The sequence below is a fragment of the Dipodomys spectabilis genome, unplaced genomic scaffold (genome assembly GCF_019054845.1).
Source record: "Dipodomys spectabilis isolate Male_0828 unplaced genomic scaffold, ASM1905484v1 ptg000672l, whole genome shotgun sequence".
Taxonomy (NCBI): Eukaryota; Metazoa; Chordata; class Mammalia; order Rodentia; family Heteromyidae; genus Dipodomys; species Dipodomys spectabilis.
The window spans coordinates 48,970-71,525 of record NW_024871349.1 but is presented as its reverse complement, the minus strand read 5'-3'; the positions used below and the strand labels follow the sequence as shown (position 1 = coordinate 71,525).

The 22,556-nt window shown below is 55.1% G+C and overlaps 1 protein-coding gene across 2 annotated transcripts; it reads left to right on the top strand.

The window, feature by feature from the left end:
- On the top strand, positions 1-14,925 carry Ccdc77 (coiled-coil domain containing 77). Of its 2 annotated transcripts, XM_042672171.1 has the most exons (13): positions 1-73; positions 1,484-1,526; positions 2,264-2,317; positions 2,964-3,201; positions 4,446-4,588; positions 5,639-5,735; positions 7,207-7,279; positions 8,228-8,319; positions 9,378-9,526; positions 12,637-12,856; positions 13,378-13,503; positions 13,599-13,751; positions 14,496-14,925. In XM_042672171.1, the coding sequence occupies exons 3-13, from the start codon at positions 2,280-2,282 to the stop codon at positions 14,640-14,642; spliced, it is 1,476 nt and encodes a 491-aa protein (XP_042528105.1). In that variant the 5' UTR covers positions 1-73; positions 1,484-1,526; positions 2,264-2,279; the 3' UTR covers positions 14,643-14,925. The 2 variants fall into 2 exon arrangements, with proteins under 2 accessions (XP_042528105.1, XP_042528106.1); XM_042672172.1 differs by lacking the exons at positions 1-73; positions 1,484-1,526; positions 2,264-2,317; ... (2 more) ...; positions 5,639-5,735; positions 7,207-7,279 and adding an exon at positions 7,987-8,095.
- The last annotated feature ends 7,631 nt before the right edge of the window (positions 14,926-22,556 follow it).

Here is a 22,556-nt window from a genome sequence, read left to right as displayed (position 1 = left end):
GGGCGGGTTTGTGGCGCCGCGAAGCTTCCTGATTTTGAGTTTTGCTTTTTTCGGTTGGGGTCTGCGTCGCGGAGTGAGTGGAGGGTTTGGGGGTGTCGGGGACGGGGTTCGGGAGGAGGAACCCGGCGGGTGGGTGGGAAGTCACCGAGTGAAGGGCACGGAGGCGGGAAACGTAACCCCGAATCCGGGGTCCTCAGGCAGGTGGGAGGCCGGAATCTGCCAGGGGAGAGGTGTCGGGATTGGGGGGTACGGGGCGGGGGGGGGGGGGGGTGAAATGAAAAGGGAGCGCAGGATCCGACACCTGGAGCTGGGCCCCGGCATCCCCTCGCCCCACACTATGGGCCTCAGTTTCCTCATTGCAGCCTAAGGAATAATGAAAATACTAAGCAGAGTTGTGTGGGGTGGAGAGCAAAAGGCCGGGAGGAGGTGTGACCCAGGGTGTGTCCCCAGCACAAGCAAAGAGAGAAAAAAGGTTTAGGCCCTTCTGGGTGTGTGTGTGTGTGTGTGTGTGTGTATCAGTCCTGGGGTTTGAACTCAGGGCCTTGGCCCTATCCCTGAGCCTTTTTGCTCAAGGTTGGCACTTCACCTCCCGAACCACAGCTCCACTTCCAACTTTGCGCTGGCTCATTAGCGATATTGAGTCATGGACTTTCCCCTGCCTGGGCTGGCTTCAAACGGCTATGATCTCAGCCTCTTGAGTAGTTTAGGATGACAGGCGTGAGCCACCAGCTCCAGACCAAACAAACCTGTCAGTTTTTGTCAGAAGCAAGGGCATTGATCCTTTGGGAGATGGGCAGGAGATGAGTGATGGCTTAGAGCTGGGGGTGAGGGTTGAGGCACAGGAAGGAGACATAGCTAGAGGGTGTAGGAGTCTCCACGTGACAGAATGTTCTAAAATTCACTGTGATGACATGGCACACACCTATGACTAGATACAAACCCTTTCAGTGCTAGAGTACCAGCCTGCCCTGCACCAGGGACTCACCGAGTTCAAACTCCAGGACCACCAGAATTAAAACCTAAGAGCCATTGAATTGACTGGGAGTGTGGCTCAGTGGTAGAGTACTTGCCTCGCATGCATGAGGCCCTGGGTTCGATTCCTCAACACCATGTAAACAAAAAGCTGGAAGTGGCGCTGTGGCTCAAGTGGTAGAGCGCTAGCCTTGAGCTGAAGAGCTGAGAGACAGCGCCCAGGCCCAGAGTTCAAGCCCCATGACTGAGAAAAAAAAAAGAGTCATTGAATTATACACTTTGAAAGAGTAGATTTTATGGTATATATGAAGTGTGTCACCAAAAAGGGTTCTGTGGGTGTTTGAACCCAGGCTTATCTCCAGCTTGGGATCCTCCTGCCTGTACCTCATGTCAGGATTACAGACGTGCATCACTCTTCCTGGCTCCCAGGAAGCTATTTAGAAAGCAGAGACATCATTTATAATCCTACCGTATCGACTCAATAGCCTTTTTTGTTTGTTTGTTTTTGTAGGTTGCTTTTTGTCCAGGAGCAAATCGACCCGAGTTGGAAGGAGGTAAGGATGAAGGAGTGTTCATTACATAGTGTGACCATCTCAGAAAAAGAAGAAGAAAAAAAAAAACACTCCAAGTTCATAAAATAGAAGCTGAAGCTGCTTTAAAGAATAATACATTTAGGTATATCACATTTTCTTCCAGAGTATTTTTGCTCCATTCAGGGGACAGATATGATTATTGGAGCTGAGCACCAATAGTTGCTACTTGTAATCCTAGCTACTCAGGAGGCTGAGGCTGAGATCTGTGGAATGAGGTTTAAAGCTAGTCTGGAAAGTCTGTGAGACTCTGATCTCCAATTAATCACCAAAAAAGCCAGAAATGAACCGGGTGCCAGTAGCTCACGCCTGTAATCCTAGCTACTCAAGAGGCTGAGATCTGAGGATCACGGTTCAAGCCACGCTGGGCAGGAAAGTCTGTGAGGCTCTTATCTCCAATAAGCCACTAGAAAACTGGAACTGGCACTGTGGCTCAAGCGGTAGAGTGTTAGCCTTGAGCTGAACAGCGCCCAGACTGAGTTCAAGCCCCATGACCGACAAGAAAAAAAGCCAGAAGTGCAGCTGTGGCTCAAGTGGTAGAGTGCTAGCGTTAAGCAAAAAAGCCCAGGCCCTGAGTTCAAGCCCCAGGACCAATACACACACACACACACACACACACACACACACACACACGAAATATATGTGTACTATAGTGTTTTCTCTTCCTTATTCCTCATTGTGTATTTTCATGTATTTGTTAGGTGTGAATAAGACAACATGAACTTTACCCCAACACCTACCCCGATCTGCAAAAAGTAAGACATGTGCTTGTTTTTAAGTTGTTTAAGACTTCTTCAACCTTAGTCCAAGGCTAGAAAATGGGAGCTAGAAAGGCCCCTATTCAGTCTTGACTTGACTATAGTAGATCTCATTTCTCTAGTCTTATTCAGAATTTAGATCAAACACAAAAACAAGGGACTGGGAGAGTGGCTCAGTGGTAGAGCGCTTGCCTCACATACATGAGGCCCTGGGTTCGATTCCTCAGCACCACATAAGCCGAAAAAGCGGGCAGTGGCGCTGTGGCTCTAGTGGTAGAGCGCAGCCTTGAGCTGAAGAGCTGAGGGGAATGCCAGGGCTCATTGCGCGTTGGGACCAGCCACAGGGAGCAGCCAGCGTTTGAACATGACACCGGCTGGCCTCATGCTCCTCACCGCACACCGCCACAGCTGGGTGGGTCCCACTGCCGTATCACCGGACTATGTTTTCTGGTTACTAGGTCATCTTCCTTCATTTACATTCTAGTTTTTCAAGTGATCTTTTCAGTCTCTCACATGCATTGCATCCAGTCTTAAACCACTAGTTTGAATACATATGAGCACTTGAAGCTACTCCCCTCCCCCCTTACCTGTGCAATTATAACACGTCAGAGCTGTGACAACCCCGCTTCCCCATCGCCCGCAGAATAACCGTCTCCGCCCATCGCGACGTTGCCTCCGGCAGCAGGACCCCCCCCAGATGGAGGGCGATGACGGACTCCGTGGAGTCAACCCCCTTGCCTTCAACCAAAGAGCGCCTGGCCGTCCTGTGCCCTTCTCAGGAGCTCCTGGAGTATTACCAAAAGAAGATGGCCGAGTGTGAGGTGGAAAACAAGGACCTGCTCAAGAAGTTGGAGCTCTACAAGGAAGCCTGTCAAGGCCAGGTAAGAGACGAGGCCTGGCGCTGCGGCTCCCGCCGCCCGAGCAGCAGAGAGACATTGCGCCTTCCCCCCGCGGCCAGCGCTTACCTCTGATCCTCCCCTGACAGCTAACTACTGGGCAACACCATTGCCTCCACGGCTTCTTGTCCGATGCATTGTTGGGTTTTACCTCAGGCCCCTCGCACTGGCCAGGCGGGTGCTCTGCCCTGGAGTCACGGCCTCCAGCCCTTCTTGGGCATCTCTGACTGGTGACCTGCATAGTCACTTAGGGGAGGGGAGATCTCCCTGTGAGTGGCTCCTCTGTCCCCTGCCCTCTGGGTCACGTAGCATCACCAGGAGCATCAGCAGGCATTGACTGCTGTGTCTTGGGCAGGCTGGGGAGGGCTAGAGGTAGAGGTGTGGATGCCTAGCTCCCCAGAGTGAGAACCCTTCCAGAAAGTCCCGTCACATTCTAGAGAAAGTCGATGTAACATGTTCAGCCATACTCAAATCACTACGTAACTGTGGCCGGGGCCCCTCTCCCGCTCCTCCCCTCATGTCTGCCGCATGAAGCCCGCCTTAGCCCTTCTGCCAGCCCAGATTGGGCTTCCTAGACCCACAGGATGTATGAGCTCACATGCCGGTCCTCACAGCCACCTACAGCCTTGTCTCCATCTATCTGTCTCTGGGGATAGCACCTCAAGCATGCTAAGCATGTGCTCTACAACTGAGCCACACCCCTAGCTCATCCTTCAGATCCAGGGCTGGAGGTATGGCTCATGTGGGAAAGCACCTGTTTCATAAGCCCAAGGCCCCAAGTTCAGACCCCTAGTGCCATGGAAAAAAAAAATTTTCAAAAATTATAGAGAGTAGCCAAGCACTGGTGGCTCATGCCTGTCATCCTAAGCACTCAGGAGGCTATCTGAGGATTGCAGTTCGAAGCCAGCTGAGGCAAGAAGGTCTGTGAGACTCTTTGATCTCCAAGGAACCACCAGCAAATCTGGAAATGGAACTGTGGCTCAGGTGGTAGAGTTCCAGCCTTGAGTGAAAGAGCTAAAGGAAAAGGCCCAGGCCCTGAGTTCAAGTCCTAGTATCTATGTGCGTTCACACGCATGTGCATGCACGCATACACACAATTAAAAAATAAAAACCTAGTACTGTTGAATTCTGTCCTAGCGAACCCAGCTCTTGAGAATATTTCCACACCAATAGGCTCCTCCATGCTCCTTTGAAACCCTCCTTCCACTCCCCTTACCGGTGTCTTGCAGCATAAGCTTGACTGGGGTTTGCAGCAGAGGGAGGAGGAGATTGCCGAGCTGCAGAAGGCGCTGAGCGACATGCAGATCTGCCTCTTCCAGGAGCGGGAACACGTTCTACGCCTCTACTCGGAAAACGACCGGCTGAGAATCAGGTATAACACAGAAGGAGGGACGGGTCAGAGGAAAGAGGCTGAATTACATTAGAAATGGTGGGCTCGTCCCCAGCCGTTTTCTTGCGCTCTGACCCCCCTCCCGGGAAACAGACTCTGCAGGACAGTTGTTCCCCGGCAGGCTTTCAGGAAAAGCACAGAACAAGCTCGAGAAGTATGCCCTCCGCTCAGTGGTGATGGAGGCGGAAGTGCCTCTGGGAGGCGGAGCCTTTTCCCTCCCCACACTGCCCAGTAGTGGGGCCTGAGGCTGCTGTCCTGGGCAGACTTAGCAGCGGAAGCCCCTGAGCCAAGCGCCGTCCTCAGGAAGGGCTCTGCCCGTTGGCGGTGGATGTGGCGACCCTCTGAGCCATGCACGCACCGCTCTGCCATGGGGGTGGGAGGGTGGAGCGTAAAGCCGTTCAGCCATTGTGAGTGTTGGATGGCATTACGCACATCCTGCTGTGTGCAGCCATCGCCACTGTCTGACGGCAGGATCTTCTCCTGGGTTCGCCTGCCGTGGCAAGGCCCCACGGCCCCTTCTCCCAGCCCCGGGCATCCGCCAGTCAGCACTCTGCTTCTCCGCGTTTGTCTGTGACGCCTTGTTAGCCGAACCCTGCAGTCCTTTGAATCTTAGCCTCGCGTCAGCATGTGGCAAATACCTTTTTTTCTTTTTCATTTATTAATTTTTTTTTGCCAGTCCTGGGGCTTGAACTCGGGGCCTGGGTGCTGTCCCTGAGCTTTTTTGCTCAAGGCTAGTACTCTACCACTTGAACCACAGCTCCACTTCCAGCTTTTGGTGGTTCATTGGAGATAAGAATCTCACTTTCCTGCCCAGGCTGGCTTCAAACTCCAATCCTCAGATCTTAGCCTCCAGAGTAGCTAGGATGATAGGCATGAGCCACTAGCCCCAGCCTAATTTACCCCTAGTAGTGTCCGGTCTTCATTTGAGGTTACTGCGGTTTGAAAATTAGTCAGAAGAGAAATCCTGTAAAAGGACGAGGGTCGCTGGGTGTGTGGCACATGACGTGTGTTTGCCTCCCGTGAGAACGGCAGGGAGTTGGAAGACAAGAAGAAGATCCAGAGCCTCCTGGCCCTCGTGGGAACGGACAGCCAGGAAGTGACGTATTTCTACAAGGAGCCTCCCCACAAGGCGAGTACCGCTGGCGTGCAGGGCAGGTGCGCGGCAGTCAGCCTGAGACAATGCCCAGAGGCGCCGGCCGTCCCAGCCCCTGTGTATGAGCAGTTTTCAGAGAGTTTCCCTTTAAACCCTTGGAATAGCGCAGGGACCCCCATCCCACCACATAGAACTAGAAAACCCACAGCCTCAGGTGGAGAGCTCACCTAGCTTATGTGAGTTCATCCCCAGCGCCACAGAAGAAGAAGAAGACAGAACCAAAGCCCCGAGGGGCGGGTGGCAGGTGCTTAAAAACAAGAGGCAGACTGCCGAGAACACAGCTCGGGTCTTGAGTCCGCATTTAAAATCTCGTTTATGCAGACTACACGTGTATACCCACACAGGAGTCCATTAAATGAAAGTGTCCACTAACTCTAAACCCCAGGCAGATCGTGATTAATAGTTTTGTTCTACTCAGAAATATCTGTATGTATGTATCTGTTGGGGGTGTGGGGTGCGTGTGTGTGTGTAGAAAGTATGCAACCCAGGCTGGCCTCGAAGCCCAGGGCTTCCTGACGCTGCCTCCCAGGCTGACGTGTGAGGTGCGTGCCGCCACGCCCTTTCACATCCATAAACAGTTTCTCAGGAGTTTGGTTGTGTTTTTTGTTGTTGTTGTTGTTTTTGTCGGTCGTGGGGCCTGAACTCTGGGCCTGGGTGCTGTCCCTCAGCTCTTCAGCTCAAGGCTAGCGCTCTACCACTTGAGCCACAGCGCCACTTCCGTCTTTTTCTGCTTATGTGGTGCTGAGGAATCGAACCCAGGGCCTCATGCATGCAAGGCAAGTGCTCTACCACTGATCCACCTTCCCAGCCCTGTTTTTATATTTTTGAACACAGCTACATCAGTACCTGCTTGCTTTCTGTTCTTTTCCATAAGGACTTTGTTAAAGAGTCCTTTCCAGACCCATTTGAGAGAAACATTATTTATTTTAATGTATTTATGCATTCAATGTATTTGTAGCTTATATATATATCAATAATATGTTAAACGCATAGTAAGCATATATAATACGTATTAAACACATACTAAGCATATATAAATACATATTTATTGCATTTATTTTCATACGCATGTGCCCATCCTGGGGCTTGAATTCAGGTCCTGGGCACTGTCCCTTAGCTTTTTCTACTCAAGGCAAACACTCAGCTCCACTTCTGCTTTTTGAGTTTATTGGAGATAAGAGTCTCATGGACTTTCTGCCTAAGCTGGCTTCAAACCTCAGTCCTCAGATCTCAGCCTCCTGAGTAGCTAGGATGACGGATGCGACTCATCAGTCCACTATTCATTTGTCTCCTCAGCACTAGTCTTTAATCCAAAAATCTGTTGCTCCGCCCATGTGGCCTGCGGCACACCCAGCTCCTGATGTGAGTGTGACCAGCAGGCCCTGCTGGGCCGAGCATGCCCATGCTTCCGACTTTGACGACCCTCCGCCCTCCTTTGCTGCTTCAGATCAGCATTCCCCAGAAGACCCTCCAGCCTGTGGGTGCGCAGGAGCCGGAGCGGCCTTCCGAGTGCAAAGCAGGTAACCACGCGCCCTTGCCCCGGCCACCCAGACTCTGTCTACCACGCAGCAAAACCTCCGGCGCTCCCAGCATCCAGGGCCACGTGAGATTCAGTTCCATGTAGCGCAGGTGTTCTTTGCTTTTTGTCTTTGTTGTTTTCATGCAGCTTTCCCTATCGATACGTGATTATATCCACCCGTCCATGGGAGCGGTGTGGCATGTCAGCATTGGCTACGTGTGTCAGGAGAGTGGCATCATCACAGTGAACACAGCTGTTACCTCACACAAGCACCTTTGTCTCTTCCATTTCCCTCTCCTCCATTTCACTTAGGTTTATTTTATTTCACTTAATTACTTTGTTTCACTTCAGAGGTGCATCTTGGGTGCTATACACCCAAGCTGTCTACTAGCAGTTCTCAAATATACATTTATTTATTGTTAATTCCTTAGTGTGTGTGTGTGTGTGTGTGCGTGTGTGCGTGCATGCATGCATGCATGTGGGCCTGAGCGCTGTCCCTGAGCTCTTTTGCTCAAGGCTATACCACTTGAGCCACAGCATCACTTCAGGGGGTTTGGTGCTTACTGGGGGTGAGTTCTTCCTCCATTTTCCTTCTCGTAGTTGCTCCCCTCAAGTTACATAGTTTAACTTTTGCATAATTGGCATTGAACATTGTGACTGCATCTACTTGGCCTCCCTCCCCCCATTCTTTGTGTCCGTTCCACAGCTCCGTTCTTTATGAAGACTATAGATCCCACTTGCTTCATCTCTTCAAGGTCACCGTGGTGTCCGGGGAAAGTCCTACCGAGGTCCCTCGCTTGAAAGATGCAGCGATTCAGTTAGGGCCATTATGTATGATTGCTGCTGTATGTTTTCCTTTTCTCCTCTGCACACACACCCAGCGCTGGTCCTTGAATGGCGGCGAGAAAGCTGAGGAAAGTTCTTGATGCCGTGTTGTTTTGAATTGCAGATCCTAAAACAAGCAGGAAAAGAGCCGCGCTGAGAGAAAAGGAAGCCAGTGCTGAGCACCACCAGCAGGACGTGGAGACGCTGGCCCTCCAGGTGACCTGCGTGACAAGTGTCCCCCGCCCCTAGCCCCGGCAGGTGGCACGCAAGTCTGGAGACCGAGGCCACTGGCTTCTAAGCTCTTCATGTTGTAAAACCCTGAATTCTCGACGTGAACATTCTAGAACCTCTCAACCTGCAGCCCACACGCTAAGCCCTACCCCACAAAACCATCCTAAAGTGAGAGTTTGCCTGGTGGTTGGCCTCGGAGACAGGCAGTTGCAGAGGGAGTGGGTCTGGGCTGGCGATCACCGTGTGTGAGCTCACGAGTCGCGAGGTCCAGGAAAGCAGCAAATCATGTCTTGTCCGCCTGTCCTCGGTGGAGTGCCGGGACCAGGATTTCACCTGTGGGCGGGGAGGTCTGCTGGTTTAAATGACAGGTTCTACCTTTGGCCAATATCCCTAGAGTCATGACAGCAGACTCTGAAGGAAATTCTATTGCATTAATTTACAGGGCCTGGGGTTTGAACTCAGGGCCTTGAGCCCTGCCCCCAGCTTACATTCATTTTCCTCTTTTTTTTTTTTTTTAAGTGCCAATCCTGGGGCTTGAACTCAGGCCTAGGCACTGTCCCTGAACTTCTTTTTGCTCAAGGCTGGCGCTCTACCACGAGCCACAGCACCATTTCCAGCTTTTTCTGTGTGTGTGGTACTGACGAATTGAACCCAGGGCTTCATGCATGCTAGGCAAGCATTCTACCACTGAGCCACCTTCCCAGGCTGCTTGCTCTGCTTTTTAAAACCCGTATCTAAGAAGGCCATTCCGTTTCTGTGCAGTTAGGGCATCTTCAAAGGGCATCAGTCCTAAGGGGCAAAAGGAGGCCAGGCCAGGCCAGGCCAGAGTGCAAGGTGAGGGAGAGGAGAGTCTGTCATCTTGTCTGCGTGACACAGATTTGGAGCTGAATGTGCCGAGTCAGCCCCATTCCTAAGACCGCAGAAGCGTTAGAGCTCTAACAGCTCTCCTGCTGTACTTTTGGGCCGCCTGTGGCTGGGTTTTCCTTCTGGCCTAGAGCTGACATGGACAAAGAGTGATCAGCGCCCCCTGTCGGCCTGTGTAGGTAGAAGCACTGCAGGCCCAGCTGGAGGAGCAGACCAAGCTTTCCCAGGAGCAGGTGCACGGACTCATGGAGGACAGGAGGATTCACATGGAGGAGATCCAGGTTCAGCAGCAAAGAAACCAGCTCAGGATCAAGGAGCTCACGAGAAGGTGAGTGTCTCAGGCTCTCAGCCTTTCCCCCCAGGCTGGTGCTCTACCACTTGAGCCGTGCCTGCAGTTCCTTGCTGGTGATTTTGTAAAAGGAGTCGAGTGAGCTTTTCTGCCCAGTCCTCCGTATCTCAGCCTCCTGAGTAGCTAGGGTTCTAGGGCTGAGCCATTAACACCCAGCTGTGTGGGTGGTGTTTGAGGGAGGGTCTTGCTGAGCTTTATCGCTGGGGCCTGGGGCCTGCCTGTTTGTGTTTCTCCCATGTCACCACAGTGACGAGAATGTGCCGCCATGCCAGCCAGTGGTTGAGGTCATTTCACCAGCTTCTCTGCCCAGGCTGGCCTTGAACCATGATCTCCCTGCGTCTGCGTCCTGTTCTTCCAGTGTTCATGCAAGCTGTTTGTTTAGGCTGTTCCTCCCGCTTCTCTGGGGTTGTGTAGCCTTCCCAGTGTTGCGAGTTCTCCTCCATGGATGTCAGACGGCCACCACTCCCCCGGGCCAAAGCGCTGACATCTCGGCATCAATTATTAGGGACCCCATTATCTGACTCTGCATTCTCTCTCGGCCCGTATTCACTGTGTGCTTCAGCCAGGCTCAGAGCAGCAGCTGGGGTGGGCGGCGCAGGCTGGTCCACTTCCTCCACGTCCCACCATGACGCGGCCCCTCTGAAGTCCCGCCCCCACCTGACAAAATGCGTCTGTCCCCGGCTGTCCCCGTGGGGCCTCTGTCCTGTCCCCTGCCTGAGCACAAGAGCCACACACAATGCTCCCTGCAGCATAGCACCCAGCCTAAGCTGCCTGAGGAGAGAGCCCGGGGCCTTGTCCCGCGAGGCCTAGCTGACCCGCAGAGTGGAAGTCCAGCCATGGTTTCCCAGCCCATCCATCACCACCCCCGTGGTGCATGATCTCTGCGTCTGACCCCCGTGGTGCATGATCTCTGCATCTGACCTCCGTGGTGCATGATCTCTGCATCTGACCCCCGTGGTGCATGATCTCTGCATCTGATCCCCGTGGTGCATGATCTCTGCGTCTGACCCCTGTGGTGCATGATCTCTGCATCTGACCCCCGTGGTGCATGATCTCTGCATCTGAGCACCTAATGGGTGTCTTCCGTGTGCCCCATCCTCTGACGGCCAGCGGACGGCATGACATCCAGGCCCACAGTGACTGTCCCCGGGTGTCGCTTTCAACCCGTTCGTGCATTCAGTCGGTACATTCCGCGTTTGTAAGTGAGAACATGGTGTAGGACAGGGCAGAAGTGCCCAGTGGAGCAGGAGCATCTCTGCGTAACCATCCGCCCACTTCTGTGTACGCAGACAGCGCAGGCCTGAATAACACCTCCTCCCAAGCTCTGTGCCCGCCCCCGCGCTGCTGCCCCCTAGCGGAATGTCCTGTTACCCCTGGGAGAACCATGTGGGTCCCACAGTATTGTTGGGTGGTCTCCTCTTGGTAGGTCGCCTCTTACAGGCACTGAAATCATTCGATAGGTTACTTTTCTAGGTCATGATGGCAAAGCGATGCCTTGCTAACTGCCAGAGATAATCTGTCCTAAAGATACCAGCAAAAAACAGACTAAACAGGGCTGGGAAGGTGGCTCAGTGGTAGAGCGCTTGCCTTGCATGCTCCAGGCCCTGGGTTCGATTCCTCAGCACCACATAAGCAAAAAAGAAAAAGCCGGAAGTGACGCTCTGGCTCAGGTGGTAGAGCGCTAGCCTTGAGCTGAAGAGCTGAGGGACAGCACCCAGGCCCAGAGTTCAGGCCCCACGACCGGACCCAAAAAAAACAAAACAAAACAATGAAGTGTGGAGCTGTGGCTCAAGTGGTTTAGCACTAGCCTTGAGCAAAAAAAGCTCAGGGAAAGTAGAACCGCCCCCCTACAGGCTGATCTGTTCTTGAACCTCAAAACCAGTTATAAGGAATTGTTGAGATCTGCGTAGGTGGTGGGGCGGGGGAGAGAGGGGGCCGGGGAGAAGGGGGTCACTGTTTTTGTCGGTTGTGGGGGCTGAACTCTGGGCCTGGGCGCTGTCCCTCAGCTCTTGAGCTCAGGGCTAGCGCTCTACCACTTGAGCCACAGCACCACTTCCAGGTTTTTTTCTGCTTATGTGGTTCTGAGGAATCAAACCCAGGGCCTCATGCATGCGAGGCAAGCGCTCTACCACTGAGCCACCTTCCCAGTGCTTGGCAGGTTTTGAACGTAAGACAGAGTGTACATTGCAGGGGACGGAGCATCTAGAAGATGGAGGAGTTAAAATAGACTCAGGCATTGAGGTAGCCTCCTAGGAAAAAAATCCATCTCAACAAAGGACAAGATATGAGCAGGTGTGGCAGTACACTCCTGTAGCCCACGCTGCTCAGGAGGCTGAGGCGGGAGGATGGCAGGCGTGCGACCTGAAGGGAGGATTGTGGTCCATCAGGCCGTGCAGAAGGCTAGCAAGACCCGTCTCAGCAAGCCAGGCAGGCACCGTGAGACACGGCTCTAGTCCCAGCTGTGCAAAAAGGAGCGAGGGGCTGGGTGTGGCCGGAGGCGGGGAGCTCGCCTGGTTAGCTGTACCAGGCCCTGGTTTCCAGCTCAGCCCCGCCAGAGAAAGGGAGACAGCGACCTGCCATGCCTCAGAGCACACACCTGGAAGGCAGGACAGCCAGAGACAAAGGGACTGACTCTCCTGTGCGTGTGCCGGGCCTGGGTCTTGAACTCGATGCCTGGGCACTGTCCCTGAGCTTTGGTGCTCAAGGCTAGCACTAACCCACTTGCGTCACAGCTCCAATTTCTGGCTTTTTCTACTTAATTGCGGATGAGAGTCTGATGGGCTTTCCCCCCTGGGCTGGCTTTGAACCGCAATCCTCAGATCTCAGCCTCCCTGAGCAGCTGGGATGACAGGTGTGAGCACCAACACCCGGCGGTTCTTTAAGACACCATTGCTCCATTCCTCCCCATGTCTCTTCTGGGACACACTTAAATACAGGCCATGTGTGCATATTTCTGTCATCTTCCCAATTGCAAGGCCTCCATCGGCGCTGTGAAAAGCAATGAACCCAGGGGCTTGGGTAGATACGGCACGCTTAGACAGCACCAGTCACACGGTCACCTCTGTGTCCCCCCCCCCCCCCCCCCCCAGCCTCCACCACACGCAGGAGCTGCTCTACGAGAGCACCAGAGACTTCTTACAGCTCAGGTTTGACAGCCAGAGCAAGGAGCAGTCGTGGATGCTGGAGAAGGACCAGTTGGTGTTGGAGCTGCGGCTGTACCGGGGGAAGGGCAGGAAGAGGGAGGACCGCAGCGAGAAGGGCCCGCCCACCCTCCACGACAGCCACCCTACCCAGCAGGAGTACATGAAGGTAACGGAAGCGTCGCGAGAGCTCCGAGCATTCCTGAGCCTGCGAGCCATGTGCGGGCAGCATGCAGGGCATCACCGCCGCGGAGGCTTCTGGGGGTTGGAAATGCTGTACAGGGTTCACTCCTTCAACCCGTGGGCCAGGCCGGTGCCAGCGGCTCACCCCTGCCGTCCCAGCTACACAGGAGATCAGAGACGTGGAGGGTCTGGTTCCAAGCCAGCCCAGGGAGGAAAGTGTGAGACTCATCTCCAATGCACTGCCAGAAAGCCAGAAGTGGCGCTGTGGCTCAAGGGGTAGAGCACCAGCCTTGAGCTGAAGAGCTGAGCCACAGTGCCCAGGCCCAGAGTTCAAGCCCAACAAACAAAAAGTTTCTAGCAGCATCCCTTGGAATAAGGGCGAAGAGAAGAGTCTAGAATAGGTTTCCTGCCTTCTCCAGAATTCCCTGCCATGCTTCGCCTCAGCCTCCTCCCCCCCGCGCTGCCGAAGCGATGCTCACCCGCCGCCTTCTGTCCCTTCGCCCGCAGTCCCTGAAGGAGCGGCTGCGGCAGGAGCAGCGGCTGTCCGCCATGTACCAGGAGCAGTGCGTTTCCCTGGAGGAGGAGCTTGCCCGCATTCGGGAGGAGGAGGGCGTGAGGAGAGAGATTTTCAAGGTAGGGGAGGCCCCGCCTCCCTCGAGGGATGGTGGGGTCCCATCCCCTGCTTCCCTCCCCCTCCCCCCACCTCACCCCTCCACGTCCCCACGCAGGACCGCTCTCACAAAATGGGGAAGCGCCTGCAGATGATGACCAAGCGCTACGAGGCCCTGGAGCACCGCCGCATCCTGGAGGTGGAGGGCTTCAAGACTGACATTAGGGTTCTCCGGCAGAAGCTCAAAGACCTGGAGCAGATGCTCTACAAGGTAAGAGCTGGGCCCTGGGACTGCAGGGAGAAAGGGGTGGAGATTCGGGGGCTCCCCCAGAAGAGCCTGCACCCGCCCTGGCCCCAGGGCCCCCAAGAAGCCCCCCCTGAAAAATCAGCTCAAGCGCCCCCTTGAGGACGGGTAGAAACAGGGAATGATGAATATTTGCATCTAAGCCGGGCACCTGTGACTCATGCCTGTAATCCCAGCTACTCAGGAGGCCGAGATCTGAGGATGGAGTTGAAAGCCAGCCCGGGCAGGGGAAGCCCATGAGATTCTCATCTCCAACCAACCACCAAGATGTGGGAAGTGGAGCTGTGGCTCAAAATGGTAGAACGCCAGCCCTGAGGGGCCAGCACTCAGGCTCTGAGTTCAAGTCCTAGGACTGGTGCATGTGCGCACGCGCACACACACACACACACAGAGAATGCTTGTAAGCAAACTTGGGAGTTGTTCCTCCAGCCCTGTGTCTGTCTCACCACGAGGCCGAGGGGGTCAGTGGGCAGAGCAGGGCTCCCAGCTTCCGGCTCCACGTTCCCTCAGGACCCCTCATGGACGCTTAGGGTCCCCACAAAGCCTCAGGAGCAGGAGCAGGAGCGAGGCGGCTGTGTCTGCGGGTCTGACGGGGTGCCGCTGCGGTCCGCCTGCCTTCGCTGCATCCCGAGTCACCGAGGCCTGAACAGCCTCGCTGCGCCCGACATCCCGACCCGCCGCTGACGTCCTCCTCTTCCTGCCCATCTCCAGGCCACGCTCAGCACCCAGGCCAGCAAGGACCTGGCCATGCTGCGCGACATGCGCGGCAGCAGCCGCAGGGCGCACCGGCTCCAGGGCGAGCTGCGGAACCTCAAGTCCAAGGTGTTCGGGCTGGAGAACCAGCTGCGGCTCTGCTGACCTGGCTCCGGCCGTCCACCCCACCCCGCCAGGCACCCGCGGCGGAGAGGCCAGCTGGGTGGCGACCCGTGCTCGTCCATGGGGTGAGGAGGAAGCTCTTTTCCAGGTTACACGTCACTTGTAGTTTCCACGGTCCTGCTGTAGCCTTGTTTTCGTTTTCGCTTTTGTTTTTGGGGGACCCTGGATTACTTACCATGTGTTACCTGGTTTTGTTTCTTTAAAACGATGAGGAAACTTAGGAAGAAATGTCTTGGCCGTGAGCCTGGCTGGGCTCCGTGGGCAGGGCGCCTGTGGGGGGGGGGGGGGGGGGAGGGGGAGGGCGGGGGCTCCCGCTAGGCTGGGGGGAGCTGCAGAGTCAAGTCCAGGCAGACCCGACCGCGCCCATCAGCCCGCCCCGAGCGGCCACCAGGGGGCAGTAGACACCCCGCCCCAGCTCGGCCTGCATCCAGGACACCAGCAGCCGCCCTGGCAGCCCAGGGGACCCTGGGTGAGAAGTTTGACATTTCGTCAGTAACACGTTATCTTTTGTACTTTCACTTTTAATAATTTGTGTGTTTCAAGTGAACTGTTTCCAATAAAGACTAACTTTTCCTGCATGACCTGTAAGAGCCAGCTTAACAACTTGCCTGTCGCTCACGTCCTTTCTTGTCCTGTGCTCAGCTGGGCAGTTTTGGGGTGCACGCGCCTGCTCCCCGAAGCCCCTCGGGGCCACGCGTGTGGAGGCAGCAGGAATGGAGGAATGCCGGTGACATGCATACACCCAGTCTGCTCCAAGCCCCAATGTCAGTGGTGTGTGGCATCAAAAGTTTGAGAGACCCCATCTCAGTCAGTGGCTGAGCGCGGTGGTGCATGCCTGTCATCCCAGCAGTGGGCCCCTGTGTGATCACAGATACGCACACCACACATTCAGCTTCCTCCGTGGAGGTGGATTCTTATGGGTTTTTCTGCCCCAGCTAGTCTGGAACTTTGATCTTGGGATCTCGGCCTTCCATGGGATGGCATGTATGAGCCCCCTGCATGCAGCAATGGGTAGAGACAGGATCTTGAACATTTCTGTCTGGGCTGGCCTGGAACCATGATCCTCCTATTCTTGGCCTCCCCAGTAGCTAGGATTACAGCTGAGAGCCAGCAGCACCCAGCCTGGGCTCATCTACCTCCCTCTAGATCTAACTTTAGGTCACTGTAAACTGCACAGCAAATGTTAAAAGCAGGGGGGTGCTGTGCGTGTTTTTCCCAGCTTCCCCTCTGATGGGTTTAGCTGGCAGTCACCCCATCCTGTCCACCGGTCTGTCCACCAGTCTGTCTGCCTGATCCCCGCCCTCTGCCCATCCCGTCCTACCCACCGGTCACCCCTGCAACTAACCAGCTAACCACGGCAGCGCCGGCTCCGATCGGTGCCAAGCCAGTGCGGCCCTGCTGGCAGCCTTTTAATTGGCAACCCTGCCTTGACATGCAGAAAGGGAGATTAAAGATTAAATGGGGGACCCAGATTTCAAGGAGCCTGTGCGTTATCACCCCGCAGATCCTTAGATCTCTCTGGGCCCCGCTCCGCCAGCGGGGGCCCACGGAAGGGCGGTGTTCGGGCTCTCACGCAGAACAACCCCCCCCCCTCCCCAAGCGTGTGAGATTCCAGGCCGCCCGGCCCCTGATAAGCCCTGCAGAAAATAGCTCTGTTTCTTCCGTGTGCCAGCGCCAGCGGCAGCTCGCTTTCTCTCTGTCAAAGCTTTGAGCTCCTTGCCCCAAAAATGACCTTTGGGAGACTCCTCTCCTTCTGCCTTCTCTGACAGTTTCCCGAGGCTCGCTCCGGCCTCGTCCCTGGAATCCTGCGCTCCAGCTCATCAGCCTGACCACGCCGCCAACACCTCCCTCCCCGCCTTGCTCTTTTTTTTGGTTGGTGCCGGGACTTGAACTCAGGGCCTAGGCGCTGTCCCTGAGCCTTTTTCCTCAAGGCTGGCGCTCTACCACTTGAGCCACAGCACCACTTCCAGCTTTTCTGGTGGTTCATTGGACCTAAGAGTCTCACAGACTTTCCTGCCCAAGCAGGCTTTGAACCACAATCCTCAGATCTCAGCAGCCTGAGCAGTGTCATGGAGGAGGCGCATGGCAGAACAAAACAAGAGCAAAGGCTCCCAGCCGCCTGAGGCCGCTCTGCCTGCTTGCTTCCTCCCAACAGCTCCACACGGGGGGACAGGCCTTCACCACTGGGCTTTTGGGGGGACAGTCCACATCCCCTAGGTCTTCTCACTCCTTGGGTCATAGTAGAACATGCCTGTCATCCCAGCTACTGGGAAGAGAGAGGCAAGAGAAATCACAAGTTGGAGACAGCATGGAGCCGGGTGTGGTAGCTGATGCCTGCAGTCCCAGCTGCTTGGGCGGCAAAGGCCCCTCTGAGCAATGGGAGCTGGGAGACCCCGTCTCAAAGCAGCAAACGCAAAGGACTGGGCAGAGTTCACGTGTCCAGCATGAGCCTGGCACACGCAGGGCTCTGGCTTTAGTCCCCAGCACCACGAGAAAGAAAAGAAAAACCCTGTGGAGTTTCTTTCCCAAGAATGCTCAAAAGCCGGCGCGGCGTCCCTGGAGAACGCTACGGAATTTAAGTGAAACCTACCCCCCATTTTTTGCCGTCTAGAAAGCCAAAGTAACAGGGATGAAAGACAGGGGATCTGAGCCCGCCCAAAGCCGGGTGGCCAGACTTGGTGAAGACCGGCTTGAGGCCTCAGAGGTCACTGGGAACACGAGCAAGGAGAAGCTGGCGCGGTGGCGTGCGCATCTCTATAGTCCCAGCCCTCTTGGGAGCCTGACACCAGCCTGGATAACACAGCCAAAGACCCTGTCTGGGGAAAAGAATCCTCTGAAAGAAAACTGAGAAATTGTCCTTGCAAAAGCCCTGGGCTCCATGACTCACTCACATCAGCTCACTCCGGAGGCTGAGCTCCAGAGGGTCGAGGTTCAAGGCCAGCCTGGGCAAAAAAGTAAACGAGACCACCCCCACCCCCCACCCCCATCTCAATCAATAAGCTTTGGCTGGAGGTGTGGTAAAGCACCTGCCTAGCAAGTAACAAGGCCCCGAGTTCAAACCCCCGTAACCGCCCCTCAAAGATCAAAACCCCAAACTTCTTGTCTTTCCATCAGTAACGCTGGAGACTGCCCAGCGCTGGTGGCTCACGCCTGTAACCCTAGCTACTCAGGAGGCTGAGATCTGAGGATCGAGGTTGAAAGCCAGCCCGGGCAGGAAAGTCCATGAGACTCTTATCTCCAATAAACCACTCAGAAAACTGGAAGTGGTGCTGTGGCTCAAATGGTAGAGCGCCCGCCTTGAGCTGAAAAGCTCAGGGACAGCGCCCAGGCCCAGAGTTCAAGGCCCACGACTGACAAAAAAGAAAAAGCCAAAAGTGGAGCTGAGTGTGACTCAAGGGGTAGAGCGCCACCAGCCTGGAGCAGAAAAACCTAAGGGGACAGTATCCAGGATTTTGGAGTTGGAGCCTCAGTACTGGGCACAAAAACAAGACCCCAAAGCAACAACCCCCCCCCCAATAAATAACTAGCCTTCTACATGGAGCATGCGCAAGGTCTCCCGGGGGAGCAGATGGAATTTCTCCCCCTTGGCGGCCTTGCTGGGGACTCTGTGTTTTCTCCCCTCCGTGGCCAGTCGGGGTGGCGGCCACGGACTCAAAGGCCAGTCTGTTCTCTGGAGCCGACGCTCCCGCAGCAGCCCCGGCCCAGACCCCGGCAGCTGTGCTCAGATAACGGGGGGCCCTGAGAAATCTGAGCCCCAGGCCCCATCGGCCCCATGGCCTGGCCGGGCTGCAACCTGAGCTCGGGCCGGCCCGATAGGAGATCTGCACTGATTGAGGGGGCAGGCCCGGGTTTCCTGGCTCACCCTGGCGGCAGCCTGCACCTCTGAACCCACACAAAGGAGGGTTTCAGAAAGTCTATCCGGGGCTTGGATGCTGGGGCCGGTTTGTGGCTCTGCGCGCGTGTACTGGGCCTCAGGACCATTGTTCTGTCTCACAGAGCCATAAGGTAGGTTCATAGAGCCGAGGGAGGGCCGGGGCCTGGGTCATCTCCAGCGTTGGAGGCAAGAGAAGAAACGTCCGTTACCCCCACACCACCCCACCCCCCGGCTCTATGTGGGCCACTGAGATATGTCCTCAGCCTGTTCCATTTCTGTTTGATCAAGGGAAGGCACCTTTAAATGAGCAACTAGAGAGAAAGAGAGAGCGAGCCTCACAAGAATGGAGAGTAAGCCCAAGGTCCCATGACTGCAATGTCTTGTCGAATGCTAGAAGCATTCAGCGATCCACCCGTGGTAGCACACTCCTGTAATCCCAACTTCTCAGGCGGCAAAAATGGGAGGACTGCAGTCCCCAGGCTCTTCTGGCAAACACACGAGACCCTGTCTGAACAACACTAAAAGCAAAAAGGGCCTTGGGGGAGTGTCGTGTGACTCAGAAGGGATCAGCCGCCCGTCACAAGTACAAAGCCCCGCGCCACGCCCCACACCACAAGCAAGGACTCTTGAGTTTCCCTCTTCTCTGTAGGAACGCGCTCCGTAGAAAGATCTGGAGGCAGTGGACGGAGGGAAGGAGGGGGAGGGAAGGAGGGACAGGCACGAAGATCTCTGGAGTGAAGAGCGGGCAACAGGTGGGGGGGGAAGGGGGGGAGGGGGGCTGGGGGAGGTGGGGGGAGCACGAGGAGGAGAATCATGTGGCTGAGCCATGCCAACTTCAGCTCAGAGTTTCCAGAGGGACTCATTTCTCCAGGGGAAATAACAGGACAACAGCACACGCCGGCAGGGGGCTGAAGATTGAAGACGAACCAGATCCCTGCCTAGCAAGTGCAAGGCCCTGAGTTCAAATCCCAGTACTGCCAAACAACAACAAAAAGGCACCTGATCCAAGGCCTTGAAAGTGGAGATTGGCTGCTGGGGCTGCCCTGCCCGAGGCCCCGCGGTGGCTCTCCGGGCTCCCACAGCGGAGCCCGTGACACCTACGTCTTGTGTAGCAAGGGTTTGCACGTGCACACGCACACATACACAGCATGCACACGACCATCCGTGTGCACGCAGATGCACAGCATGCTCACACGCACATACAACCCCAATACATGCACGCACAAGCACACCTGCCTGCAAGCACACAGCCACATCTGCAGATGCAACCATGCATGTGTGTGGCACACGTGTGTGTGCATGCCTAACATGCACACCTATGTGTGCACGCAGACGAGGAGGAGAGGCTGGAGGGGGGAGGCCTCAGCACCAGCAGGCTAAAGATCTGGTCCCTGGCTCTTTAACCTTTAGGTCACCTTGAGGAAACCAAGGCTGGCAGAGCTACTTCCAGCTGGGTCATCTCCGGTCCTTCTTGTGACAGACTGCCGCCGGTGACTGGTGGCACGGCTCCACGCCCACAGCGGGAGCCACAAACCACCCACCCACCGCTCCCCGCCTGGCCCAGCCAAGCCTGCAGGCGAGGGACAGGCCTGGGACGCGCCCCGCAGCCCTAGGACAGCCCGGACACAGTGACCCGGGCTCCGGGCAGGCCCTGGGCCTCTGGATTTGCTAGCTGAGGTTCTGCCAGGTGTTTGCTCCGGGGAGACCCACCCCAGCCACCATGGCACCCACGTCCCACGCCATCCCCATGACTCCGTGCGCAAGAGGGAGAGCGCACTTCCCAAGAGGAAGAGCTGCTCACTGCTGGGAGGAAGGAGAGCTCCGCTTTGCCCTCCCCTGCCCTCCCCTGCCCTCCCTCCCCTTCCCTTCCCCTCCTTCTCCCTCCCTTTCCTTCCCCTCCACTTCTTTTCCCTTCCTTAGGTAAGCACTCTACCACTTGAATCTCCCCTCCCTCTCTCCCTCCCTCCCTCGCCTTCTCCCACAGGCTATCCTGGAACTTCCCATCTAATTCCCCTGTCAGAGCCTCCTGAGTGCTGGGACCATAGGCACGCACCACCATGCCCAGCTTCTAACAGAGAGTTCTAGAACCAGAAACAGGCCAACTGTGATCAACTGGGAAAGGAAATGTGTGAGGTGAGGCTCCGTGGTAAAGTGTTGCTGAGCACGTGTGGCATTAAAGTATGAAACTGCTGTTTAATAAAATGCCTGCAGTGGTGCAGGTCGGTAATTCCTGTACTGGGGAGGCTGAGGAAGGAGGATTTTGAGACCAAGGCCAGCCTGACTACATAGAAAAAGGAGGGAGGAGGGAAGGAAGAAGGGAGGGAGGGCAGGAGGGAGGGAGGGAGGGAGGGAGGGAGGGAGGAGAAAGTATCTTTAAAAAAGAAAACGTGGCGGCAGGTGTGGTGGCACACAGCTGTCACGTGAGCTCCTTGGGAGGCAGCGACAGAAGGATCCCGATTTGAGGCTGCCCGGGCAAAAGCTCAAGACCCTATCTGAAAAACAAAAAGGCAAGATGGACTGGAGTGTGGCTCAAGTTGGAGAATACGTGCAAGCCAAGACCCCAAGTTCAAACCCCTCAAAAGGAATTAAAGGAACACATTTTGGAGGGCAGTGAGCGGAACCCACTCTAACTCAATGGGCTTCGCACGGTCAGCCGGAAGATGAAACATGTTTGGGAATTTCCGGAAGCCACTAAATAACTGGAGCAGGCGGGTGGATGGGAAAGAGAATTCTAGGAAGATTTTATCTGATTGGTGGAGGAGATGATGGTTGGGGTTAAGGTGGGAGCTGGGGGCGGGGATTTAAGAAAAAATTACAGTAGCCCAATGGACATATTTGGACCTTGAGCTTCTAATTAAGGCGGAAGCAGGAAGACGGAAATCAGGACATTCGATCCTGCTGCCCTCAGCTGGGGAGGCTTGCATGATAGGCACATGGTTTTTGTTTTTTGTTTTTGCTGGTCATGGGTCTTGAACTCAGAGCCTGGGCGCTGTCTCTGAGCTTCTTTTGCTCAAGGCTAGCGCTCTACCACTTGAGCCACAGCACCACTTCTGGTTTTCTCTGTGTATGTGGTGCTGCGGAATCGAACCCAGGGCCTCATGCATGCAAGGCGAGCGCTCTACCACTGAGCCACCTTCCCAGCTCTGCACCTGATTTAAAAAAAAAAAAAAAAAATTCTGGAACACTTGTGACTTTTCCCCTTCTCCAGGAACTAGAGTGGAAAAATCAGTCCTTTCCCAGATGAGTCACCTCAAGTAGAGAAATGGTTCCACTCGCTGACCCTCAGGACTTTAATTATCTCATTTAAATCAGCTAATACCCCTCTGCTGGCCTGCAGGCCGGGCCTGGAATGTGGACTGGCTCCTGGACCCTTTGAACTCTTGAGTGATTTTCCTTATCATTGGCCTTTGTATTTTTTCTTCGCTGTCTTCTTTGTGGTCTTGGGGGTTGAACTCGGGGCTGGTAAAGCATGTGTAGCTGGGACTACACACACACCTGTTTGTTGAGAGGAGGTTGACCTCTAGAGCCTCTGGTTCTAAGCCTCCTCATTGGCTGGGATTATAGATGTGAGCTACCATGCTGGGCCCTTTTAAATTTTTGCTTTGTTTGTTTTTTAATTCTTATTGTTATTTTTAACTTAAAAAACAACCCACAAGACTCTACCGCATCTAATTCTCTCCCAACCGCCGGGCCATCCCAGAATGGGGGAAAATTACTTGTTGGGTCTCTCTGCTGGGTTTTCCCTGGTGCCTCTGAGGGAGACAGTTCAGGGAAGTAAGGATCTTCAAATGTGATTGGCAGACCCAGCGATGGCTGAACAAATAATACCTCACTTCCCCTAGCAGGAGCATCATAGGCAAAAAGAATGAATGAATATGAGAGAGAGAGAGGAAAAAGAAAAGAAACAAAAGGCCTGCCGGGAAGCCAGGTGCCGGTGGCCACCTGCGCTAGCTGCTAGCAGCTTCTGGGGAGTCTGAGATCTGAGGGTGGAGGGTTAAAGGTAGCCTGGGAAGAAAGTGTGT

Coding starts and splice junctions, on each gene's coding strand:
- Ccdc77 (XM_042672171.1), top strand. CDS start 2,280: ATGAACTTTACCCCAACACCTACCCCGATCTGCAAAAA. Junction 12,857..13,377: donor CCCAGCAGGAGTACATGAAG/GTAACGGAAGCG, acceptor CTTCGCCCGCAG/TCCCTGAAGGAGCGGCTGCG. Junction 13,504..13,598: donor TGAGGAGAGAGATTTTCAAG/GTAGGGGAGGCC, acceptor GTCCCCACGCAG/GACCGCTCTCACAAAATGGG.